The 18,218-nt window shown below is 64.6% G+C and overlaps 2 protein-coding genes across 11 annotated transcripts; both read left to right on the forward strand.

Moving 5' to 3' along the window:
* The first annotated feature begins 185 nt into the window (after positions 1 to 185).
* On the forward strand, positions 186 to 4,167 carry TEPSIN (TEPSIN, adaptor related protein complex 4 accessory protein). 5 transcript variants are annotated; one of them, XM_027691742.1, is made up of 13 exons: positions 186 to 276; positions 494 to 566; positions 831 to 922; positions 1,024 to 1,117; positions 1,271 to 1,338; positions 1,429 to 1,507; positions 1,594 to 1,665; positions 1,816 to 2,016; positions 2,100 to 2,271; positions 2,534 to 2,650; positions 2,771 to 2,849; positions 2,929 to 3,063; positions 3,346 to 4,167. In XM_027691742.1, the coding sequence occupies exons 1-13, from the start codon at positions 235 to 237 to the stop codon at positions 3,799 to 3,801; spliced, it is 1,680 nt and encodes a 559-aa protein (XP_027547543.1). In that variant the 5' UTR covers positions 186 to 234; the 3' UTR covers positions 3,802 to 4,167. The 5 variants fall into 5 exon arrangements, with proteins under 5 accessions (XP_027547543.1, XP_027547544.1, XP_027547540.1 ...); XM_027691743.1 differs by having other exon boundaries at positions 2,537 to 2,650; XM_027691739.1 differs by having other exon boundaries at positions 494 to 922.
* On the forward strand, positions 3,460 to 16,953 carry CEP131 (centrosomal protein 131). Of its 6 annotated transcripts, none has more exons than XM_027691734.1 (27): positions 3,460 to 3,520; positions 6,252 to 6,444; positions 7,154 to 7,239; positions 8,058 to 8,172; positions 8,292 to 8,410; positions 8,520 to 8,633; positions 8,738 to 8,911; positions 9,248 to 9,365; positions 10,176 to 10,292; positions 10,923 to 11,094; positions 11,215 to 11,315; positions 11,441 to 11,623; positions 11,956 to 12,150; positions 12,266 to 12,403; positions 12,782 to 12,907; positions 12,987 to 13,103; positions 13,402 to 13,431; positions 13,896 to 13,998; positions 14,269 to 14,470; positions 14,770 to 14,877; positions 15,002 to 15,119; positions 15,302 to 15,376; positions 15,463 to 15,605; positions 15,886 to 16,063; positions 16,161 to 16,303; positions 16,547 to 16,607; positions 16,687 to 16,953. In XM_027691734.1, the coding sequence occupies exons 2-27, from the start codon at positions 6,274 to 6,276 to the stop codon at positions 16,756 to 16,758; spliced, it is 3,279 nt and encodes a 1,092-aa protein (XP_027547535.1). In that variant the 5' UTR covers positions 3,460 to 3,520; positions 6,252 to 6,273; the 3' UTR covers positions 16,759 to 16,953. The 6 variants fall into 6 exon arrangements, with proteins under 6 accessions (XP_027547535.1, XP_027547534.1, XP_027547533.1 ...); XM_027691733.1 differs by lacking the exon at positions 3,460 to 3,520 and adding an exon at positions 4,657 to 4,690; XM_027691732.1 differs by lacking the exon at positions 3,460 to 3,520 and adding an exon at positions 4,684 to 4,841.
* Positions 16,954 to 18,218: the final 1,265 nt, after the last annotated feature.

Genomic DNA, 18,218 nt, shown 5'->3' on the forward strand with positions numbered 1-18,218 from the left:
TTCTGATTGGTTCCTGTGGAGATCGTTCCCTCTGATTGGCGGAGGTGCCCGTTGTTTATTTCCCGTCTCCCGCTGGCGTCAGCCCCGTTCGCCCCTTCCGCGCGGAGCTCCGCCCTCCCCAGCTGATGATTGGTGGAGCGGCAGCGTTTCTCCCTCTCATTGGTGCGCGGAAGCTTCCGGGAGGCGGGGCCATGACGCCGCCGCGGGGCTGGGCAGGGCGGTGCGGGCAGTGTCATGGCGGCGCCGCTGCGGGACCGGCTGAGTTTCCTGAGCCGGGTAAGAACGGGGGGATTTGGGGGTCGGGAAGGCTGCCTGGGCCGTGACGTCACTCCACACGCGTGACGTCATGGCCGCGCACCCCCACCTCGCTTCTACAGCGGCCTCACACAGCCCCGGCGGGGCCGGGCCTGCCCCGGAGCCTCAGCCGGGGCCGTGGTCCAGCCCTCCCCGGGGTCGGGCCTGGCCCTTCTCACGTCGCCCCCTCCTTCCGCAGCTGCCGGTGCTGCTGCGGGGCACGGCCGACGACGACACCCCGTGCCCCGGCTACCTGTTCGAGGAGATCGCCAGTATCCTTTCGGGGGCCTGGGGCTGGTTCTATGGTGGGGGGGGATCCCCGGGGCAGGTGGGGGGTCCCTGGGCACTGGAGGGGGTCCCGGGGCTGCCCCAGGCCGTGGTGGGCACAGGAGGCCTGTGGGGCTGGGTGGGGGCAGCCACAGTGCCGCGGGCCCTGGCTGGGATTCCATGGAGGGGGCGAATTCCTGGCATCCCAGGGGGCTGCTGGTGCCCCCTGATCCCGGCTGGGGGGCGCAGGATCCCTAACATCCCCCCAGAGATCTCCCACGAGTCCCCCGGGAGCAGCCAGTGCCTGCTGGAGCACCTCCTCACACGGCTGCAGAGCAGCTCCTGCCACGTCAAGCTGAAGGTGGGTCCGTGCCAGGGGCACTGGCAGGTGACGGGCTGGACCCCCCCCTGCTCCAGGGGGCTGGAGGAGCACCCCTGACCTTGCCTCGTGCCCCGGGCCAGGTGCTGAAGATCCTGCTGCACACCTGCTCCCAGGGCTCCCCCCAGTTTGTGCTGCAGCTGAAGAGGAACGCGGGCTTCATCCGCGAGGCTGCGGGTAACGGGCTGGGCTGGGGGGGCTCGGGGCAGGGGGCACGGCCCCACGTGGGCCTGGAGACCCCAGCAGGCTCCTGCTGCGGGGGCTGCACCAGCAGCAAGGTCCTGCCCTGCCCAGGAGCGTCCCCCATCCCTCCCCCCTGTGTGTCCGCAGTGTTCTCCGGGCCCCCCGACCCCCTGCACGGCAACAGCCTGAACCAGAAGGTGCGGGCGGCTGCACAGGTGGGTGCTGGGGGGGCACGGCAGCCCCCAACCCCTCCCTGGGGGTCCCCAGTGCTGCCCACACTCCTCCCTCCCTCTCCAATCCCCCAGGACCTGGCCAGCGTTCTCTTCTCGGATGTGCCGCTGCCGCAGTCCCTGGCACTGCCCGCCCGGCCCTCGGCCCCCGCCGGTGAGTGCAGCCCCCCAGCACCCCCAGGGGGAAGAACTGCACCCAAGGGGGACCTCGAGTGCTGAGTGTTCCCTGTGTGTCCCCAGGGATGGGCTCCAGTCCCAGCCCCTGTGGGTCCCTGCAGGGATTCGGCTTCAGCGGTGACAGAAGCGGCCCCGGTGAGTCCTGTCTGGGCCCTTCCCTCCCTGGGGCTGTGACAGGGCCCTGGGGGGCTCTTTGTGCTGTGTCCCCGGAGCTCCCAGGGTTCCCTCACCCCCGTTCCCCAGCCTGGCAGCCCGGGATTCTCTCACATCCCAACCTCTCTGCAGCTTCCACCGGGGAGGCCCTGCTGAGCAGCCTCCAGCGAGCGGCCGAGGCCGTGGCCCAGGCCGTGCTCCCAGCGCCGGGGGGGCCCCGGCGGCCTCGGGGGGACCTCCCTGAGGACACCTACGAGCCCGTCCGAGCCCCCTCCCCTGCGGGCAGCCCGGCCCCACCAGCCCCACTGCCCCCCGCCCCCCGTGGGTCCCGAGGTGGGTCCTGCCGGGGGGCTGGGGGGTCCCCACCCACCCCGGGGGGCTTTGGGGACCCCAGCTCAGCACTGCTGTCCCCACAGTGAGCCACCAGCCCGGGCTGGCCGGGGGCGGCTGGGAGGAGGCGGACAGCGGGCACAGCTCCCGGGAATCCTCGCAGGGACACGAGCGGAGCCGAGCCTCGGACTCGGGCAGCAAATCCGGCAGCGACAGCCACTCCGGGGCCAGCCGGGAGCTGAGCCACGGCACCGACAGGTGAGAGGGGCCCCGGGGGCTCCCGGGTCCCCAGGGTCATCCCGGGGGGCTGCCCTGCCCCTGGCACTGTCCGAGGGGCATCCCCAGGAACGCTGCCCTGGTGCTGCCGGCTGTTCCTCCTGGGATGTTTGGCCTCCCAGCCCTGAGTGGGCAGAGCTGCTCAGGGGTGGGGGGGTCCCTGGCCCCTGGGGGGTGCTGGGTCTGTGTCGGACCCCAGAAGGGGGGAGCAGGTGTCCCCTGTGCCCAGCAGGCATGTCCCCAGCAGGGTGGACGCTGACAGCCCCGGTGACTGCCGGCGGGAGGTGAGCCTGGTGTCGGGGCTGACGCGTGGGGCCAGGGTCTTCCTCACCAGGGAGGAGACTCAGCACTTCCTCAAGGAGTAAGTGTTGGAAGTGGGGGCTTCTGGGGACAACCTGAGCCCTTCCCACCCCCCTGCCTGGGCCTGGACCCCCATGGTGGGGAGGGGCTGTGGGTGGCCGTGACCCCCCTCCCTGTCCAGGTGTGGGCTCCTGAACTGTGAGGTGGTGCTGGAGCTGCTGGACCGGGCTCTGGAGGATTACAGAGACAGCGTCCGCATGGTGAGCACAGGGTGTCTCCCCCAGGGGGGCTGTGGGGTCTGGGGGGTGCCTGGCTCAGCCACGATCCCCTTTTCTGCAGAGATCCCTGTCTGCCCTCTCCGCCCTCAGCTGCTCCGACCTGCTCTCCCCGGAGCAGATCCTCACCGTGACCCAGGAGCACCTGCAACAGCTCAGCCAAGGCATCCCCGGGCCCGTGGCCAACCGGGCAACCAAGGTGACTCTGGGGACATCCCTGTGCCCAATCCCAGGGCGGGGGGGGGCTCCTGGGACCAACTTCCCAGTCCTTGGGGACACAGAGCTCTTGGGGATGGCTCTGTGCATGTCCCAGAGCAGTGGGATCGGCAGCCTCTCCTGGGAGCAGGGAGCCCAGGCGGGGTGATGCTCCCTCTGAGCCCTGTGAGGGGACACTGGGGACAGTCCCTCTGCCTGGGAACAGGGTGGCCAGGCCCCTGTCCCGGTGCCGCTCTCACCCCGGCCCCTCCCACTCCTCCCGCAGATGCTGCGGCAGTTCGAGGCCCTGTGCCGGGCCCAGCCCTCCCCGAAGGCCCCCCGCCTACCCCCAGCCCCCCCGGCGGGCTCGGCCGGGGACCTGCTGATGGACATCCCGGCCCTGGCCGGAGAGAGCATCCTGACCCCACTGAGCCCAGCCCCTGCAGCCCCCCCAGCCCCCGGTGAGGAGCTGGGGGCGGGAGCGGAGCCCCCCGGGGCCGCGGTGCCGCCGTGTCCCTGCCAGCAGGGCAGGGGGATCGGGCTTGGGGGGGACACGGCAGCCCCGGGGCTGTCCCTGTTCGCTGGGATGGAGCTGGTGGCCCGTCCTGGTGCCGTAATCCGGCCAGAGTCACCATCGGCACAGCCACAGACGCTGCCCCAGCCCCAGGACACGGGCACGGACACGGGGACGGACACGGAGGGCCCCCGGCAGCCCTCGGCCTTCGCCTTCCTCAACATGTAGCTGCTGTGGGGTCCCGGGGGCTGTGGGGGCTGTGCCCCCCTCCCTGCGGGGCCTGTGGTGTCCCAGTCCCTCAGGGGGACACGGGGTGTGAAAGGGTCCCTTGGGGGTCGTGGGGCTTCCATCAGGTGACCAGGGCCCTGTCCCTGGTGTTCAGGGTGGGCGGAGGGGCCTGGCCATGGCACCTCTCTCTCCTCTGGGCTGGAGAGGAGCCCAGGACCCCCTGGGGCTGGGGGTGTTCTGGGGACCCTGGCACGGCCATGGGGTGACCCTGCCCGGCCCCAGCTCCAACCCAGGCTCTGTAGGGCTGAGGTGGGCGAAGGTGCCGTCCCCGTGGGGCTGGGACCCACCAATAAACCCCTCCTCGGGTCTGGGAATGTGTGACTTCTTCCTGCGCCACTGCTGGAGCCCTGCCCGTGTCTCTCCCCTCCGCAACGGCCCTCCCTGCCCCACAGCCCCCCATCACCCCACAAACCCCAACAGCCCCACGGCTCTCCCCTGCCCACAGCCCCCCATTAATCCCACAGCTCCCTGCCTGGGGCCACAGTCCCCCCTTCCCCACAGCTCCCCATGGCCCCCAGTAGCCCCACAGGTCTCCTCCTGCCCCACAGCCCCCTAATAGCCCAAAAGCCCCATTTTTCCCCCCAATAACCCCATCACTGTCCCCCCGCCCACGTGGATCAAACCCCGCCCTCTCGAGGACCCGCCCCTTCCCCGTAGCCCCGCCCTTCTCTCACCTTATTGGCTTCTTCCCCAAGCTCCGCCTCTCTTCGTTCTCCCGCCCCTTTCCCCGCCTCAGCCAATCCCGTTTCTATCTCCGCTCCCGCACTCCCTCGCCATTGGCCGCTGGCCGCAGGCCCCACCCTGTGGGCGTGGCCGGACTCGGCCGTAGGTGAGGGGCTGGGGGAGTTAATGGCGGCCGGGAGGGTCTGGGGGGGGCCGGGACGGGGACAGGGACACGGCCTCGGGTGAGGCGTTCGCCCCGGCCCTGACCCCCTGTCTCACCCTCCGCGTCCGCCCCGGGGGGACTCGTTCGCTTGTGGGTGCGTGTAGCCCATCGCTGTGGGCGTGTGGGGATGGGGGGCTTGGGGGTTTGGGGGCTTGGAGGGGTGCGGATCTGGGCTGGGGTCTGGGGTTTGGGAATTGGAGGGTACTGGAAAGGTCTGGGGCTTGCGGGGGCTTGAGGTTTGGGGACGTGGAATTTGGGGGTCTCTTGGGGATCTGGGGCTTCGGGGCTGCGTGTCCTGGGGGCTCCTGGGAGGGGTCTGGGCCTGGGGGGCCTGGGGCTTTGGAGCTGGGGGTTCTGGGCCTTGGGGGTCTGAGGATGTGGAAGAGTGGGTCATGGGGCTCCGGGCTGGGTGTTCTGGGGTCCCAGGGAGGGGTCTGAGCCTCAGGGGTCCCAGAGGGTTGGGACCTATTGGAGGCTTGGACTCGAACTTTGTGACCTAGGATGGGGTCCTGGGGGGTCCTGGGCCTTGGGAATGGGGGAATCTTGGGGGGTTCAGGGTTGTGGGAGCTTCGAAGCTGGGGCTTGGGACCAAGGTGATCCTGAGGGGATCAGGGATTTGGGAACTTAGGGACCAGGGCTTGCACCTGGGTCCTGAGGGGGGCCGTGTGGGGCCTGGGTCTTCAGGCCTGGGGAGTCTGGGCCTCAGGGGCTTGGGGTGCTGGGCTGGGGGGCCCGGGGGGCTCTGAGTGGGTGTGCTGGGCCTGTGCTCTGGGCCTGAGCCCTGTTTTCCCACTGTGAGCCCGGTGGTTTCCATGAGAGCCGTTTGTTTCCCTGCGTTGTGGAGCCCGAAGCGTTGCCAAAGGCTGTGGTGGAGCCTGGGGGGGTTGGAATCCAGGGCTGCAGAGGGAGAGGGTTTAGGATTTGGGGGTTTAGGGTTTGGGGGCAGTTTGGGTAATAAATACAAAGAAATAAAGTGATGTGGTGTTTGCCTGGAACAGTGGCAGCTTCTGGCTCAGCACTGGGGATGGGGGATGAAGAGGGGGGGATGTACTGCCCCTCTAGCTGGGAGGGGGCTCAGCCCTCCCTGTGCCCCCCTGGAGGCTGCTTGGCAGGGATTGGGAGGATCCCTGGGAGCTGCCCAGGTGGTTCCTCAGTGTCTCTGCCTGATGCAGGTTGAGCTGAACCTCCCCAGGTGCTCCCGTGGCAGCCACGGTCTGTGTAGGGTGGATGGGGAGCGGGGCTCTTCTCCTCTCCTGTGGTCCTGTGCTGGGATCCCGTCCCATAAACGGATCAGCCGGACATGGGACAGCGGGAATGTGGGGTGAAGGCACTGAGGAGTTCACCTGGAGCCTCTCCAGGCCTGTGCTGGGTGTTGTTTGGCAGTGGGAACACGGAGGAAGGTGTCCTGTCCCGCGTGGGAGCGGTTCCAGCTCTGCGCCGGCGCTTGCGGGAGCTGGAGCCCCTGGATGCTCCTGTGCCTTCACTCTCTGCTCTGTGCTTGCAGGGCCCCTCCGTTGTGCTCCAGCATGAAGAGCACCCGCAGCTGCTCCTCCGTGCAGGGCTCCGGCGTCGCCGACCTGGTGCTGACGGGGCTCCCTGCGCCGCTGTCCCGCCGCCCCGGCAGCGCCTCCCCCGCCAGGCTCGTGGCGCGCTCTGTGTCCGTCACCGCCGACGGCAAACCCAAGAGGAACGCTCTGGTGAGCCCCCAGTGCTTCATCCCCGCCGTGCCAGGGGCAGGGAGGGTGTGCCTGGGCTGTGGGATGTCTCCGTGCACACTCACATCCCTCTCAGTGTGGTTCCCCCACCGCCCGCCCGGCTCTGGCGCGGCACCGTCCGCGGGATCGCTGCTCATGGGTCTGTGCCCGGGGCTTTCAAATGGGCAGGAAAGCAACCAGGGAGCATCAGGCTTCCCTGCTTTCCCTTCCCTTCGCCTCCCTGCACCAGTTTCCAGCTGGAAACTCCTGATTCCCTGCAATCTCCTGCTGGGATTTCAGGCCCACCCTGCCCCTCGCTGAGCACCCCGTTCCTGCCGTGCTGGGGTCTCGCTGAGTGGGGGGTTCCACAGAGGGAACAAGCCCCAGGTACTTGCTGGGCTCTGTGGGGATCCAGCAGTGAGGAGTCTGTGCTCTGTGCTGAGTAATCCCTTGGCAGCATTCCCGTGCCCTCGTTCCTGGGAGCTCGTGCTAAGGAACGTGTTCCTGCTGGCTCAGCAGCGCCGGAGCGAGGTGTCATTGCCCGCTCCTCAAGGAGAGCTTGGCAGCCCTGGGAGAGCGGGAACTCCGTGTCCGGGCTGTGTGAGGGGGGTGAGGGGAACACCACTGCCTATTTTGGGCTGGCTGACTTGCCAGGGAACCTGCCTGTGCTCCCCCTGGGCATGGCTGCTGGATTGATCCCTGTGCTCCGCAGGAGGATGCGGGACCCCGGGCCATGAACAACCTGCGCAGGTCCAACAGCACCACCCAGGTGAACCAGCGGGTGAACAGTGCACACAGGTACAGCCCAGCCAGGGACTCGTGTCTGTCTGTCCTGGGGTGTGTCCGACCTCCCTGGGCCTGGGGGGGAACCAGAGCCGTTCCAAAATGTGCATCGAGCTCCATCACGCGCATCAGGCGTAAAAACCTGGCCTTGGAAAACCAAGGTCTGGGCTTTATTTGGTTGTTTTTTTGGATGGGAGCTCCCTTGTTTAGGATTTTATAGAATCATGGAATGGTTTGGGTTAGAAGGGACCTTAAAGCTCATCCAGTCCCACCCCCTGCCATGGGCAGGGTCACCTCCCACTAGCCCAGGTTGCTCCAAGCCCCATCCAGCCCGGCCTTGGACACTTCCAGGGATGGGGCAGCCACAACTTCTCTGGGCAACCTGTGCCAGGGCCTCCCCACCCTCATGGGGAAGGATTTCTGTTTTGGGAAATGAAGTGTGTTTCTGTGGCTGTCACAAAACCCACTCCATTAATTCCAAGGGACAGGACTGCTCTATTCCAACAGCCCCTCATGGATTCTCCAGGCTGTGCCTGGGCTGTGTGAGGAGACAAAAATTCTCCCTCTCTCCCCAGTGTGCTCCAAATCGGGATTTTCTATTCTCCTGTTGGTTTGTGCTCATCCCTATCACTACACACCACCCTGGAACCCAAAGCTCTGTGTAAAAATGAGTTGTTCATAGATATTTTTGGCTGTGTAAAGATTCTCCAGCCCTTTTTCTCCCCCGTGTCCCACTGGAGTATATCCAAATGCCCTGCACGGTCAGTCTGTGGCTGTGAGTTATCCCAGAACCCCTGTTCTCTCCTCTCTGCCTTCCCTGGGTCTGGCTAAAGCTCGGAGCAGACAGGAGACTTCCTGGCCTTCTTCGAGAGTGGTGCAGGAGGAAGAAAGAAACTGGCAAGTCTGAGCAAAACTTCCTCGGAAAAGAAAACCACGTGGAACATCCTGGTGAGGACAGCGGGCTCGGGGGGGGGGTGGGGGGGCTGGGTTGGCTCTGTGCTCCTGGGGGTGTTTGAGGAGGGGGGTTTGGTGCTTGCTGGCACTTATTCCTGCTGACTCCATGGCAGGATGACCAGCCCCGGGCATTCCCAGGCCCCTCCGGCTCCCACGGCCTGGAGCCACCCCCAGGCATGAGGAGGAAGGAGGCCACTGTGCTGCTGGCTGCCAACTTCACTGCCAACAACAGGTAGGAGAGGGGCTGCTGGGGCTGAGGGGGGGAGGAACTGCACTGGGAAAGCACCTGGAGAGGGGAGGGCGCTGGTCCTGACGCTCCTGTTCTCTTCTCTCCACGCAAGGAGCAACAAGGGCGCGATGGGGAACTGCGTCACCACCATGGTGCACAACAACTACTCCACGGCCGAGAAGGGCCCCGCGCCCAAGAGCTCCAACCAGGCTCCCAGTTCCCTCAAGTGAGTGTGGTGGGGGGCCCTGGCTCAGTGCCAGGCTGGCCCCAGGGTCGTGTGTCCGTGTGGGGACACAGGATGGGGCTGAGCAGCTTCACCTTCTGTCCCAGCAACGTTGTGAAAGCGACCTCGAACGAGGACGGGGAGGGCGGCGGCGGCAGCAGCTTCGCCAAGTCTCAGAAGAATTTCTCCAGCAACAACATCGTGACCCGCAACAACAACAGCAGCAGCAGCAGCAGCAGCGCTCCCAGGAGGAGGGAGGTGACCGAGGAGGAGGCTGAGAGGTGAGGGGAGAGGCAGGAGGACGGTGCCAGGCGGTGTGAGGAGCTCCAGCAGAGCTCATTCCTGTCCATTGGGGCTTCAGATTGGGGAAGGGCCCCTCTTAGCAACTGATTCACCCTCCCTGTGGCTTGGCTCTGTGCTTTGGGGTGTCATCAAAGGCACAGTTCCTTCCGCCCCAAAAGTCAGTCTGGGAACAAAGGCCTTGTTGATTTGGGGGGCGAGGGGACAGAAATCCTGGTGCTGTGGATGAGCCACCTTTGCTCTGCTGTGGCCAGAGGGGTCGGTGCTGCCCAGGGATGCCCTGGGGCTGTGCTGACCCTCCCTCCCTGTGCCCACAGGTTCATCCAGCAGGTGAACCTGGCTGCTGTCACCATCCAGCGCTGGTACCGCCGGCACTCGCAGCGGCACAGGACGGCAGCAGCAGCTCTGGGGCGCCTGATGGCCGCCAAGAGGGAGGTTGGTCCTGTCCTGGTGGCTTCCAGAAGGGAGATTGGTCATGTTCTGGTGGCTTCCAAAAGGGAAGTCGATCCTGTCCTCTGCCCTGTAGCCCAGACCCCTCTAACACTCCTGTCCCACTCGCCACATCAGTGGGGATTTGGGTCCCTTCAGTGACCAGATCAGGGCTGTGGGAGTCGAGGGGGGTCTGGCTTTGCATCCAGCCAGTCCCTCATGGTCCAGAGAGCCATGGAGGGTCCTGTCCCCACAGGGCTGTGCTGGCTGTGTCCAGGGAGAGCCTGGCTTTGCTTCCAGCAGGAGCTCAGGCCCAGGGGCTCAGCACCACATAGCTCTGTTCCCCCAGTCCCCCCTGCAGGATCAGGCAGGTGCTGGCAGGAGCAGCACAAATCTCCCTGAATTCCGATGGTCTGGACCAGGAATGCCCCATCTCAGCTCATCCTAATGAATCCCTAACGAGATGGCTCATTAGACTGACACGGCACTGCAGCTATTTGTGTTTCTTTGTTCAATTATTTATCCCAATAACGAAAAGCGCCGTCGCTCTGGCGTGTGAGAGTCTATTTTTAAGCCTCATCTCCTTGGTGGTTGCAGACCCAGATGATATAATAATAATAATTGCACTGAGTATCTAAAGAAAATGAGCTGCTCCAAAGCAGAGCTGTTCCGAGGGCTCCTCACCTGCGCAGAGGGCAGGTTGGGAGGATGGAAAACCTGGATATAGGGTGACTTCGGGGGGGGTACCCTCTCCTGCTTCTCAGTGGTGAGTGGTGCAGGGCTCTCCCTAACATTTTCGACCCTCCTCTCTGGAAGGAAAGGCAGCAGCGGATGGAGGAGGGGAATATCCTGGATTTGCAGGAGAGGAAGGATGAGGAGCGGCGGAAGATCCGAGAGGAGAAGGCGCGCCTGGCCCGGCGCGCGGCCATCCAGGTGGGCACGGGGTGAGCCCGTCGTGGCCTGTGTGCCCGTGTTTGTTGGCAACATCTGGCGAGGCCTCTGTGCATCTCCAGGGCCTTGGCACGAGGCAGGATCGGAGCCAGCCCTGGAAGTGGAATGCTCCCTCCGGAGACGGAGGTGCCACAGAGCAGTTTCCTGCTGCGCTCCTGCCAAGCCTTGGCAGCTCATCCCGAGCTTGTGAAGGCAGTCAGTGCTGGTTTCCATCTAGTTCTCAGGAAAATGGTGACCATGTTGAGACAGGGAGACTTCAGCCTCCTTGGAGTGGCCAAGGACTTGCAGGCCTTGGGAACAGGACCCTCCTCAGGAGCCAAGCTCCCCTCCGTGCCCCTTGGCAGGAAGCAATACGTCATTGTCACCCTGTTCTTGCAGCTGGTGGTGCAGATGGGGCTGGCACAGGCTGCAGGGAGCTGGCAGTAGAGCTGGAGATGTTTTAAACCCCAAATTCTCTTTGCCTTAATTGGAATCATGTTCCACCGGGGGGGGTATTGGGGGAGACACAGCAGTGAGCAGCTGGAGGATGGCAGAACGCTGCCACAGCCTTGCAAACACATGCTTGTGCCTTCCCAAATCCTCAGGACACCCATGGCTCCTCTGTCCCTGCAGGAGCTGCACCAGAAAAGGGCCCAAAAGGCCTTGGAGACGAAGTGCTTGGCAGAAGAAGAGCTGGTGCTGGTGAAGGAGAGCAGGAGGGCCCCCAAGAAGAAGCCTGGTGTCAAACCTGCCTCGGCCAGGAACGTCAGCCCGGCCGGCAGCCTCACCAAAGCCAACAACGCCGGTGAGTCCCTCTGGCACGTCCCCAAGGCTTTGGGAGTGGGGGAAAGGAGCTGTTTGCTCCAGGGGGCTGCTTCCCAGGGGCTGGTTGTGGCGAGTGCCTGAGAACAGCCTGGTCCTGCAGAGCCCCATTCCCACCCGGCAGCTGTGGATCCGGAAGGAAGCGGCCTCACAGCCCTCGGCTCCGTGCCCGTGCAGGACCCTGGGGCAGAGGACAAGCTGCAGGTGGGTCTGGCTGTGCCCCCTGGGGCTCCTGGCACCAGCTGCTCTGCCAGGGCGGCTTTGGAACCTTCGCTGGCTTTTGGGGAGACCTGGAAAACTCTCACTGCGGGGTGTGTGTTCTCCCTTAGGATGTGAGCTCCAGAGAGACAGGTAACGAGGACCTGGAGACAGCGGTGACCGCTGGCAGCAGGGCCCCATCCAAGGTCACGCTCAACGAGCTGCTGGACACGCTCCGGCTGCTGGAGGAGGAGCCAGAGCTGCTGCCCCCACCCAAGCTCCTCAAGAAGGACAGACACGCCTGGATGGACAGGGTGAGCTGAGGGAGGAGGGTGGTGTGTCCAGCCTCGGACAGCAACAGCTGCCTGGTGAGAAACAGCTGGGTCACCGCTGGGGAGGGTGGTGGGGGAGCTCAGAAGGGCTGATGGAGGAGTTTGGAGGTGAAGGAGTGAGTCTGGAGGTGGAGGATTTGTTTGGTGCAATCAGGGCTTGGTGGGAGAAGCAGCAAGGGTTGTGGTGGGAGCAGGGTTAGCCAAGGCTGGTTACTGGGGCCCAGTGGGAGGACTGGGCTCCGGCCATGGAGAAGAGCCAGCACCCCTTCTCTGAGCTTTCCTCTGGGTGCTCATTCACCATGGTGAATTCCCAGCAGGAGCCCAGCTCCAATTCCCTGACTGCTGATAACCTGGAGAAGTTTGGGAAGCTGAACCACTCGCCGGGGGTCCCCGAGGACGGGGCCCTGCTCTCGGAGGCCAAACTCCAAAGCATCATCAGTTTCCTGGATGAGATGGAGAGGTCAGAGCAGGAGAGGCCCAGGTCAGCTGCCTCGGCCACGCAGCGGGAGGTGAGTCCTCGTGCTGGGGAGGTGCTGGGACCCTGGTGGGAGTCATCCCCCTTCTCCCTGTCCTCATTCCAGGTGGTTCCACCGCCTGTTCATTATGTTTCTTCTGCTGTGGCAGAGTTTCCTCTTGGAAGAGGAGCTGGCTCACGTGGAGCAGGTGTCGGCTGTTGCCACGGAGGTGACGAGCTCCATGATGAGGCTGAAGCTGGAAGTGGAGGAGAAGAAGCGAGCCATCAGCCTGCTGCAGACAGCCCTGGTGCGTCAGCCTGCAGGGCAGCCCGGGCCAGGAGCCTTGCAGGGGGTTCTTGGGGCTGGGGCTTTGAAGCACGTGATCAGGGCTCTGAGCAGGACTGTCCCTTGATTTCGTAGAATCATGGAGTGGTTTGGGTTGGAAGGGACCTTAAAGATCTTCTAGTCAGGACCTGGACTGAACTCCCTTCTCCTCTGTCCCACAGGGATGTTGCTGCTGACAGGGGTGGGAGGTGTGAGCACCAGGGGTTTGTTTGCCTCTGTCCCTCCTTGCCCTGGCCTGTCAGTGCCTCCATATCCAGCAGTTATTCCCTGTACATGTGCTGGGAATGGTGTCACTCCTCCCTCTAATGTCTGGTGGCTGTTTCCTCCCTGCCCTCCACAGACTCAGCAGCGGGAACTGACGGACCGACACGTCAAACAGACCGAGCAGGAGCTCAGCCACCAGCTCAGGCTGCAGAGGGAGCAGTATGAGGCAGCTATCCAGAGGCACCTGGCCTTCATCGACCAGGTAATGCCTCAGCCCAGCTTCTGAAGGCAGAGGCTGAGGTGGCTGCACCTGCCTGATGCCCTGTCCTCGCCCTGCCCAGCTCCTCGATGACAAGAAGGTGCTGAGTGAGAAGTGTGAGGCCGTGGTGGTGGAGCTGAAACAGGTGGACCACAAGTACGGCCAGAAAATCAGCCAGATGCAGGAGCAGCATGAACTGGTGAGGGGACAGGGAAGATGGGGGGACATGTGTGTCCTGGTGCTGTGGGAGAGCTGGTTGGTTTGGCTCAAACGGGGACTCTGCCCTGAGCAGCTCGGTCTCTGTCACCTTGGTGGGGCCTGGTCACTCCAAGGAGCCCTTTCCTGTGCACAGAAGGTCCCTGTCACCACAGAGCTTTGCTCTGGCTCCCCAGGAGGCTCCTGTCCTCTACTGCCCAGAGCCAGGAGTGTGGATTTGCCTCTCTTCTTTCCCCCACGATTCCCCTTCTCTCTCCATCCCCTCCTTTCTTTCTCCCCAGGTCTGGCGCACTTTGGGCCCCTTTTGTGAGGTAAACGTGGTCTTTGCTCTGTTCTGTGCCTTGCCCTCTGCTCTCGTGCCCTGACCTGCTCCAGCCCTTGCCAGAGGTCCTTCCATGGCAGGGAGAGGGAAGGCTGGAGAGGAAAGCACAACCACACAGGGACAGATGGGCTGCCCTGCATGCAGAGACCCTCGGCAGCCCCCAGCTCCCCTCTCCTCTCCATCTCCTGCTCTTGTGTCTTGGCCAGTGAGCGTTTTCCCAAGGGTTTTACTCTTCCCACCATCCCACTGGAGAGAGGGGAATGCACTGGGAGAGCGTGTGGCCGGTTCTCTGGGCTGGATGAAGGCACCTGGCCGGGGCTGTGTGATTGTCCGTGTGCAGCCCTGGCCCTCTGCTCTTCCCTGCAGCTTCCTTCCCAACAGCCCGGCTTCCAGGCTCCTGGGGGTTTTCTCTCCCAGCTTCTCTCTGAACTTTTCCCGTTTGCTTCCAAACAGGAGATTAAGAAACTGAAGGAACTGATGAGTGCGACCGAGAAAGTCCGACGGGAGAAGTGGATCGAGGAGAAAACCAAGAAGATCAAAGAAATCACTGTGAAAGGTACGGGCAGGTTCCCTTGGCAGCGGCTGGAGCTGGGACAGCGCTGGGGTCGGGTCCTGCTGGTTCTGGAGAGTTTGGGAAGAGTTCCTCAGTGAGGGCAGTCTCTGCTCCCTGGTTTTGGTGGAGCAGGTGCCAGAGGGCAAGAGCACCCCTCCGTGCTCATCCCCCTTTCCTACCAGCCCCTTCCCGAGTCCATGTGCCCGCAGCCCCCGGGGCTGGGATTCAGGCAGCCCCGGGGCCAAGCCATGACTGTCCTTCCTGCCATCCCAGGGCTGGAGCCGGAGATCCAGAAGCTCATGGCCAAGCACCGTGAGGACATCCGGAAGCTGAAGCTGCTGCACGAGGCCGAGCTGCTGCAGTCAGACGAGAGGGCGGCCCAGCGCTACGGGCGGCAGGCGGAGGAGCTGCGGGGGCTGCTGGAGAGGGAGAAGGAGGAGCAGAGCCAGCGGGAGCGGGAGCGGGTCCGGCAGCGGTGAGTCGGGGGGCACAGCCCCGGGGTGGGGTCTGGCAGCGGTGGGTCGGGGGGCACAGCTCCGGGGCGGTGTCTGGCAGCGGTGGGTCGGGGGGCACAGCTCCAGGGTGGTGTCCGGCACTGATCTGCTGGTGGCTTCCCAATATTTGCAACTCCACGGGGAGCAGCCCCTTCCCACCAGCCCGAGGTGGGAGATGGCACCGAGCCGGGAGCATCCTCCGGCATGGTGGAGGGGGTGGGATGGGGCAGGGCGGAGAGGTGGCCCCAAGGCACATCCCTGAGGTGCCTCTGCCCCGCAGGTGTGAGCAGCAGCTGGAGCAGGAGGAGCAGGCGCTGGAGCAGCAGCGGCGCCGGCTCTACGCCGAGGTGGCCGAGGAGAAGGAGCGGCTGAGCCAGCAAGCGGCCAGGTCAGCAGGCTGGGGGCTCAGGGCTGGGGGCACCCCCAGAGCCGTGGGGATGGGCTCCCTGGGTCAGGCTCCCGTGGCAAGAGGGCCAGTGCTGGTGTGGACGCTGGGAGCTGTGTCTGTGCAGGCAGCGTGCGGAGGTGGAGGAGCTGCGGCGGCAGCTGGAGGCCAACAGCTCGGCCCTCAGCCGGGCACTGCGGGAGGAGAGTGCCAAGGACAGGGAGGAGCAGGAGAGGCGGCACCAGGTCTGGTTTCCCCTCACCTCTGGGCTCTGAGTGGCTGGTTTTGGGTGCTGGCACCATCCTGCCGAGCCTCATCCCCCGTGTGTGTTGGTACCGTGGAGCCCTGCGCCGCAGTGCCAGGGGCTGCTCCCAGCTGGTGTGGGATGCTGCCAGGGCTGAGCTGTTGTTTTCCTGTCTTCTTACAGACAGAACTGAAGGTGCTGAAGGACCAGCTGGAGATGGAGAAGCAGGCCTGGGAGGCCAACTACGTGAAGAAGGAGGTAATGGCAAGAGCTGTCCTTGTCCAAAGGTGCCACCTGTGGGCTCTGAGAGGGATTGAGGCCACGTTTTCCATCTCTATCCCCAGGAAGCCTGGCTGCTCTCCCGGGAGCGGGAGCTGCGGGAGGAGATGAGGAAGGAGAGGGACAAAGAGATCGAGCTGGTGATCCAGCGTCTGGAGGCCGACACATCCTTGGCCAAGGAGGAGTGTGAGAGGGCAGCGGAGAACAGGTGAGGGGGAGAGGAAGGAGGGAGGTGCTGGGTCCTCAGCAGGCTGGTCCCCTTTCCCTGTCCCCTGCACATCTCTCCAGCGAGCTCTGGAGCAGCTGGAGAGAAAGGAGTGGATTGCAGGGATGAAGTTTGCCTCTTACCTGAGGAAACAGCCCTGGATCTCCCATGGGGCAGATCCCCCTTTGCTGCTGTCCCCTAGTCCCTCCCGCAGCACTAATAGGGCTGGGATGACCCCTGCAGTGCTGGGATGATCCAGACTGGCTGTCCTTCCTCCCGATAGGATCAAGAGGATCCGGGACAAGTACGAGGTGGAGCTGCAGGAGCTGGAGCGGTCGGAGCGGAAGCTGCAGGAGCGCTGCAACGAGCTGAAGGGGCGGCTGGCAGAGCTGGAAGGGGAGAGCATCCGTCTGCAGGGCCTGCTGAAGCACAAGGAGCAGGAGGTGGAGGAGATCCGGAAGGTGGGCGAGGAGCAGAGCCGGGGTGCCCTGTGCCTGGATGCCGGTGCAGGACCAGCTGGCCCAGGAGCACAGCGGCCTGACTGAGGGGATCCTGCAGGAATTCGTGGACAAGCTGGTGGGGATGGAGGAGGAGAACACGCAGCTGAAGGCGGAGATGGCGGAGCTGAGGGCCCGGCAGCGCCTGGAGCTGGACAGGCTGGTGCGGGAGAAGGACCGGGAGCTGGAGGAGGTTCACAGGAGGTGAGGGAGCCCGGGTGGTGCAGGAGCAGGGCCACAGGAGTACAGCTCCATCTGCATTCATCCCCGGCAGGAGCCCTGGCCAGGATCACTGTCAGCTCCTGAGGGCTCTGCCGTGGCTCTCACTAGAGACCTGTGATGGGGGAGAGAGACTGAACTCCCCAGGGCTGAAATTGCCCCCCTGACCAGGGCCCAGCCCGATGTTTGGGGCTGGGCTCCGGTGTCCTCATCCCTGTGTCCATGCAGGGTGAAGTCGGCGGTGCAGAGGAAGGAGGAGAGCGTGAGCAGCCTGAGGAAGCAGTACGAGGTGAGTGGGGCGGCCCCAGCCCCGGCCCTGGCTCCGGCCCTGCCGGGCCCCACGAGCTCCCCCCTGTGCTCCCTTGCAGGCGGCCGTGCAGAGAGCCAACCTGCTGGAATCCCTCCTGGAGCAGCAGCGGCAGCAGCTGGCCACGGAGTGACTCTCCTGCCGGGCAGGGAGCGGGGCCGGGGTGCCCCGGGGTGCTGCTGGGGCTGGGGTCGGGGTCAGGCTCTCCCCTCCCTCAGCCCTCGTTCTCCACAGCCCAGTCCTGGTGCCGTGGCCATGCCAGGACACTTGGTGGCCTTTGGATGTTCGGGAGTTTTGTTCTGACAATAAATCTGTGCTGGTTTCTACAGCTGGTTCTGTAACTGCATGTCAGTGCCAGCGCTGGCTCTTCTGCAAGGTCTGTGCCCACTCCCACCCTCCCTATCCCACTCCTGCATCCCGAGCCCATCCCTTGCTCCGAGGGTGCCTGGCTCCCTGCTCTGCACCTTGCCTCCCCTTCTAAACTGACATATCCAGGAGAACAGAGGAAGGCAGAGCCAGGATGTGATCCCACAGCCTCTGCTACCTGCAAATCTCTCAGCACCCCCTGACAGGGCCGGGAAATGCCTGGGCTGGGCTGGTGGCATCTGTTTCCTCTCTGGAAATGTGCAGCTGCTCAGCCATAGCCTGGTCCTGGTCCTGGTCCTGGTCCTGGTCCCTCCCCAGAGCCAGGGCTTGGAGCTGGTGGCCGGCAGATGTTTGCTCAGCAGAGTCCCGGGATGTTTCCCATCTGTCCCTGTGCTTGGCTGGGGCCTCCCCCTGCCCCACAGCAGCGCTGCCAGAGCCCCCACGGTCACATGGAGCCACAGGGGGACCCTTTGTCACCACAGGAAGCTGCAGAGGAGCTCAGCCACTTCCCAGCACTGTGTCCTGGTGTGGGCTCCTGGCTGCAGCTCCTGGGGACCGTGTGATCCCAAGGCATCCCATGGAAACCCCTTATCCCTGCTCCCTTGCTGTGGGTGTCTGGGGGTACGAGTGGCAGCGGGTGCCTGGGTCCTGTTCAGCAGAACCATGGCAATGCCAGTCTCTGTCCCCCTCTCCCTGTTGGGTCAGGCTGGAACACTCATCCCGGGAAAACCTGGGCACAGCGCTTCTTCCCGCTGTTGTTGCTTTTCCAAGGAGTTTCCTGAGCTCCACTTCTGACCCTGCACAGCCTCCACATGGGCCATCCTGAGCCTGTGCCGGCAGCTCCTGCTCTGGGAAATTTGGTGTGGGAGAAGGGGGCTCAGCCCCTTCCCTGCTCATCCAGGGGGCTGTGGACCCTGTGTAGGACCTGGAGCCCTGTCTGGGTTTGCCACTGTGGGGTGAACAGTCCCGGGGGTGTCCCGTGTGCCCGGCCCTGCTCCCACCACCGCCCTGGAGCTCCGTGTGCTCCGTCACCTCCCCGGCCCCTCCCCGGCATCGCCCGGGCTAATTTCTAGGCCAGTGCCCGGTTCAGGCATGAATAAATCAGCGCCGTTGCATAACAGGGATGCGGATTTTCACCGGATGGCTGCCTGTGCCTGTGCCTGTGCCTGCGCCGGCGCCCACCTCCCGCCCCTCGGGGGTCCCGCGGGACCGCCGGCCACATGGCAC

Source organism: Neopelma chrysocephalum, unplaced genomic scaffold (assembly GCF_003984885.1).
Source record: "Neopelma chrysocephalum unplaced genomic scaffold, ASM398488v2 Primary Assembly neopelma1_84, whole genome shotgun sequence".
Lineage (NCBI taxonomy): Eukaryota > Metazoa > Chordata > Aves > Passeriformes > Pipridae > Neopelma > Neopelma chrysocephalum.

What these genes read in the sequence shown, in the direction of transcription:
- TEPSIN (XM_027691739.1), top strand. Translation starts at nt 235, where the DNA reads ATGGCGGCGCCGCTGCGGGACCGGCTGAGTTTCCTGAGCCGG. An exon ending in AGGTGCGGGCGGCTGCACAG is followed by an intron (nt 1,339 to 1,428) that starts GTGGGTGCTGGG and finishes CCAATCCCCCAG; the next exon opens with GACCTGGCCAGCGTTCTCTT. An exon ending in ACAGAGACAGCGTCCGCATG is followed by an intron (nt 2,850 to 2,928) that starts GTGAGCACAGGG and finishes CCTTTTCTGCAG; the next exon opens with AGATCCCTGTCTGCCCTCTC.
- CEP131 (XM_027691734.1), top strand. Translation starts at nt 6,274, where the DNA reads ATGAAGAGCACCCGCAGCTGCTCCTCCGTGCAGGGCTCCGGCGTCGCC. An exon ending in CCTCGGCCACGCAGCGGGAG is followed by an intron (nt 12,151 to 12,265) that starts GTGAGTCCTCGT and finishes CTGCTGTGGCAG; the next exon opens with AGTTTCCTCTTGGAAGAGGA. An exon ending in GCCTGCTGCAGACAGCCCTG is followed by an intron (nt 12,404 to 12,781) that starts GTGCGTCAGCCT and finishes TGCCCTCCACAG; the next exon opens with ACTCAGCAGCGGGAACTGAC.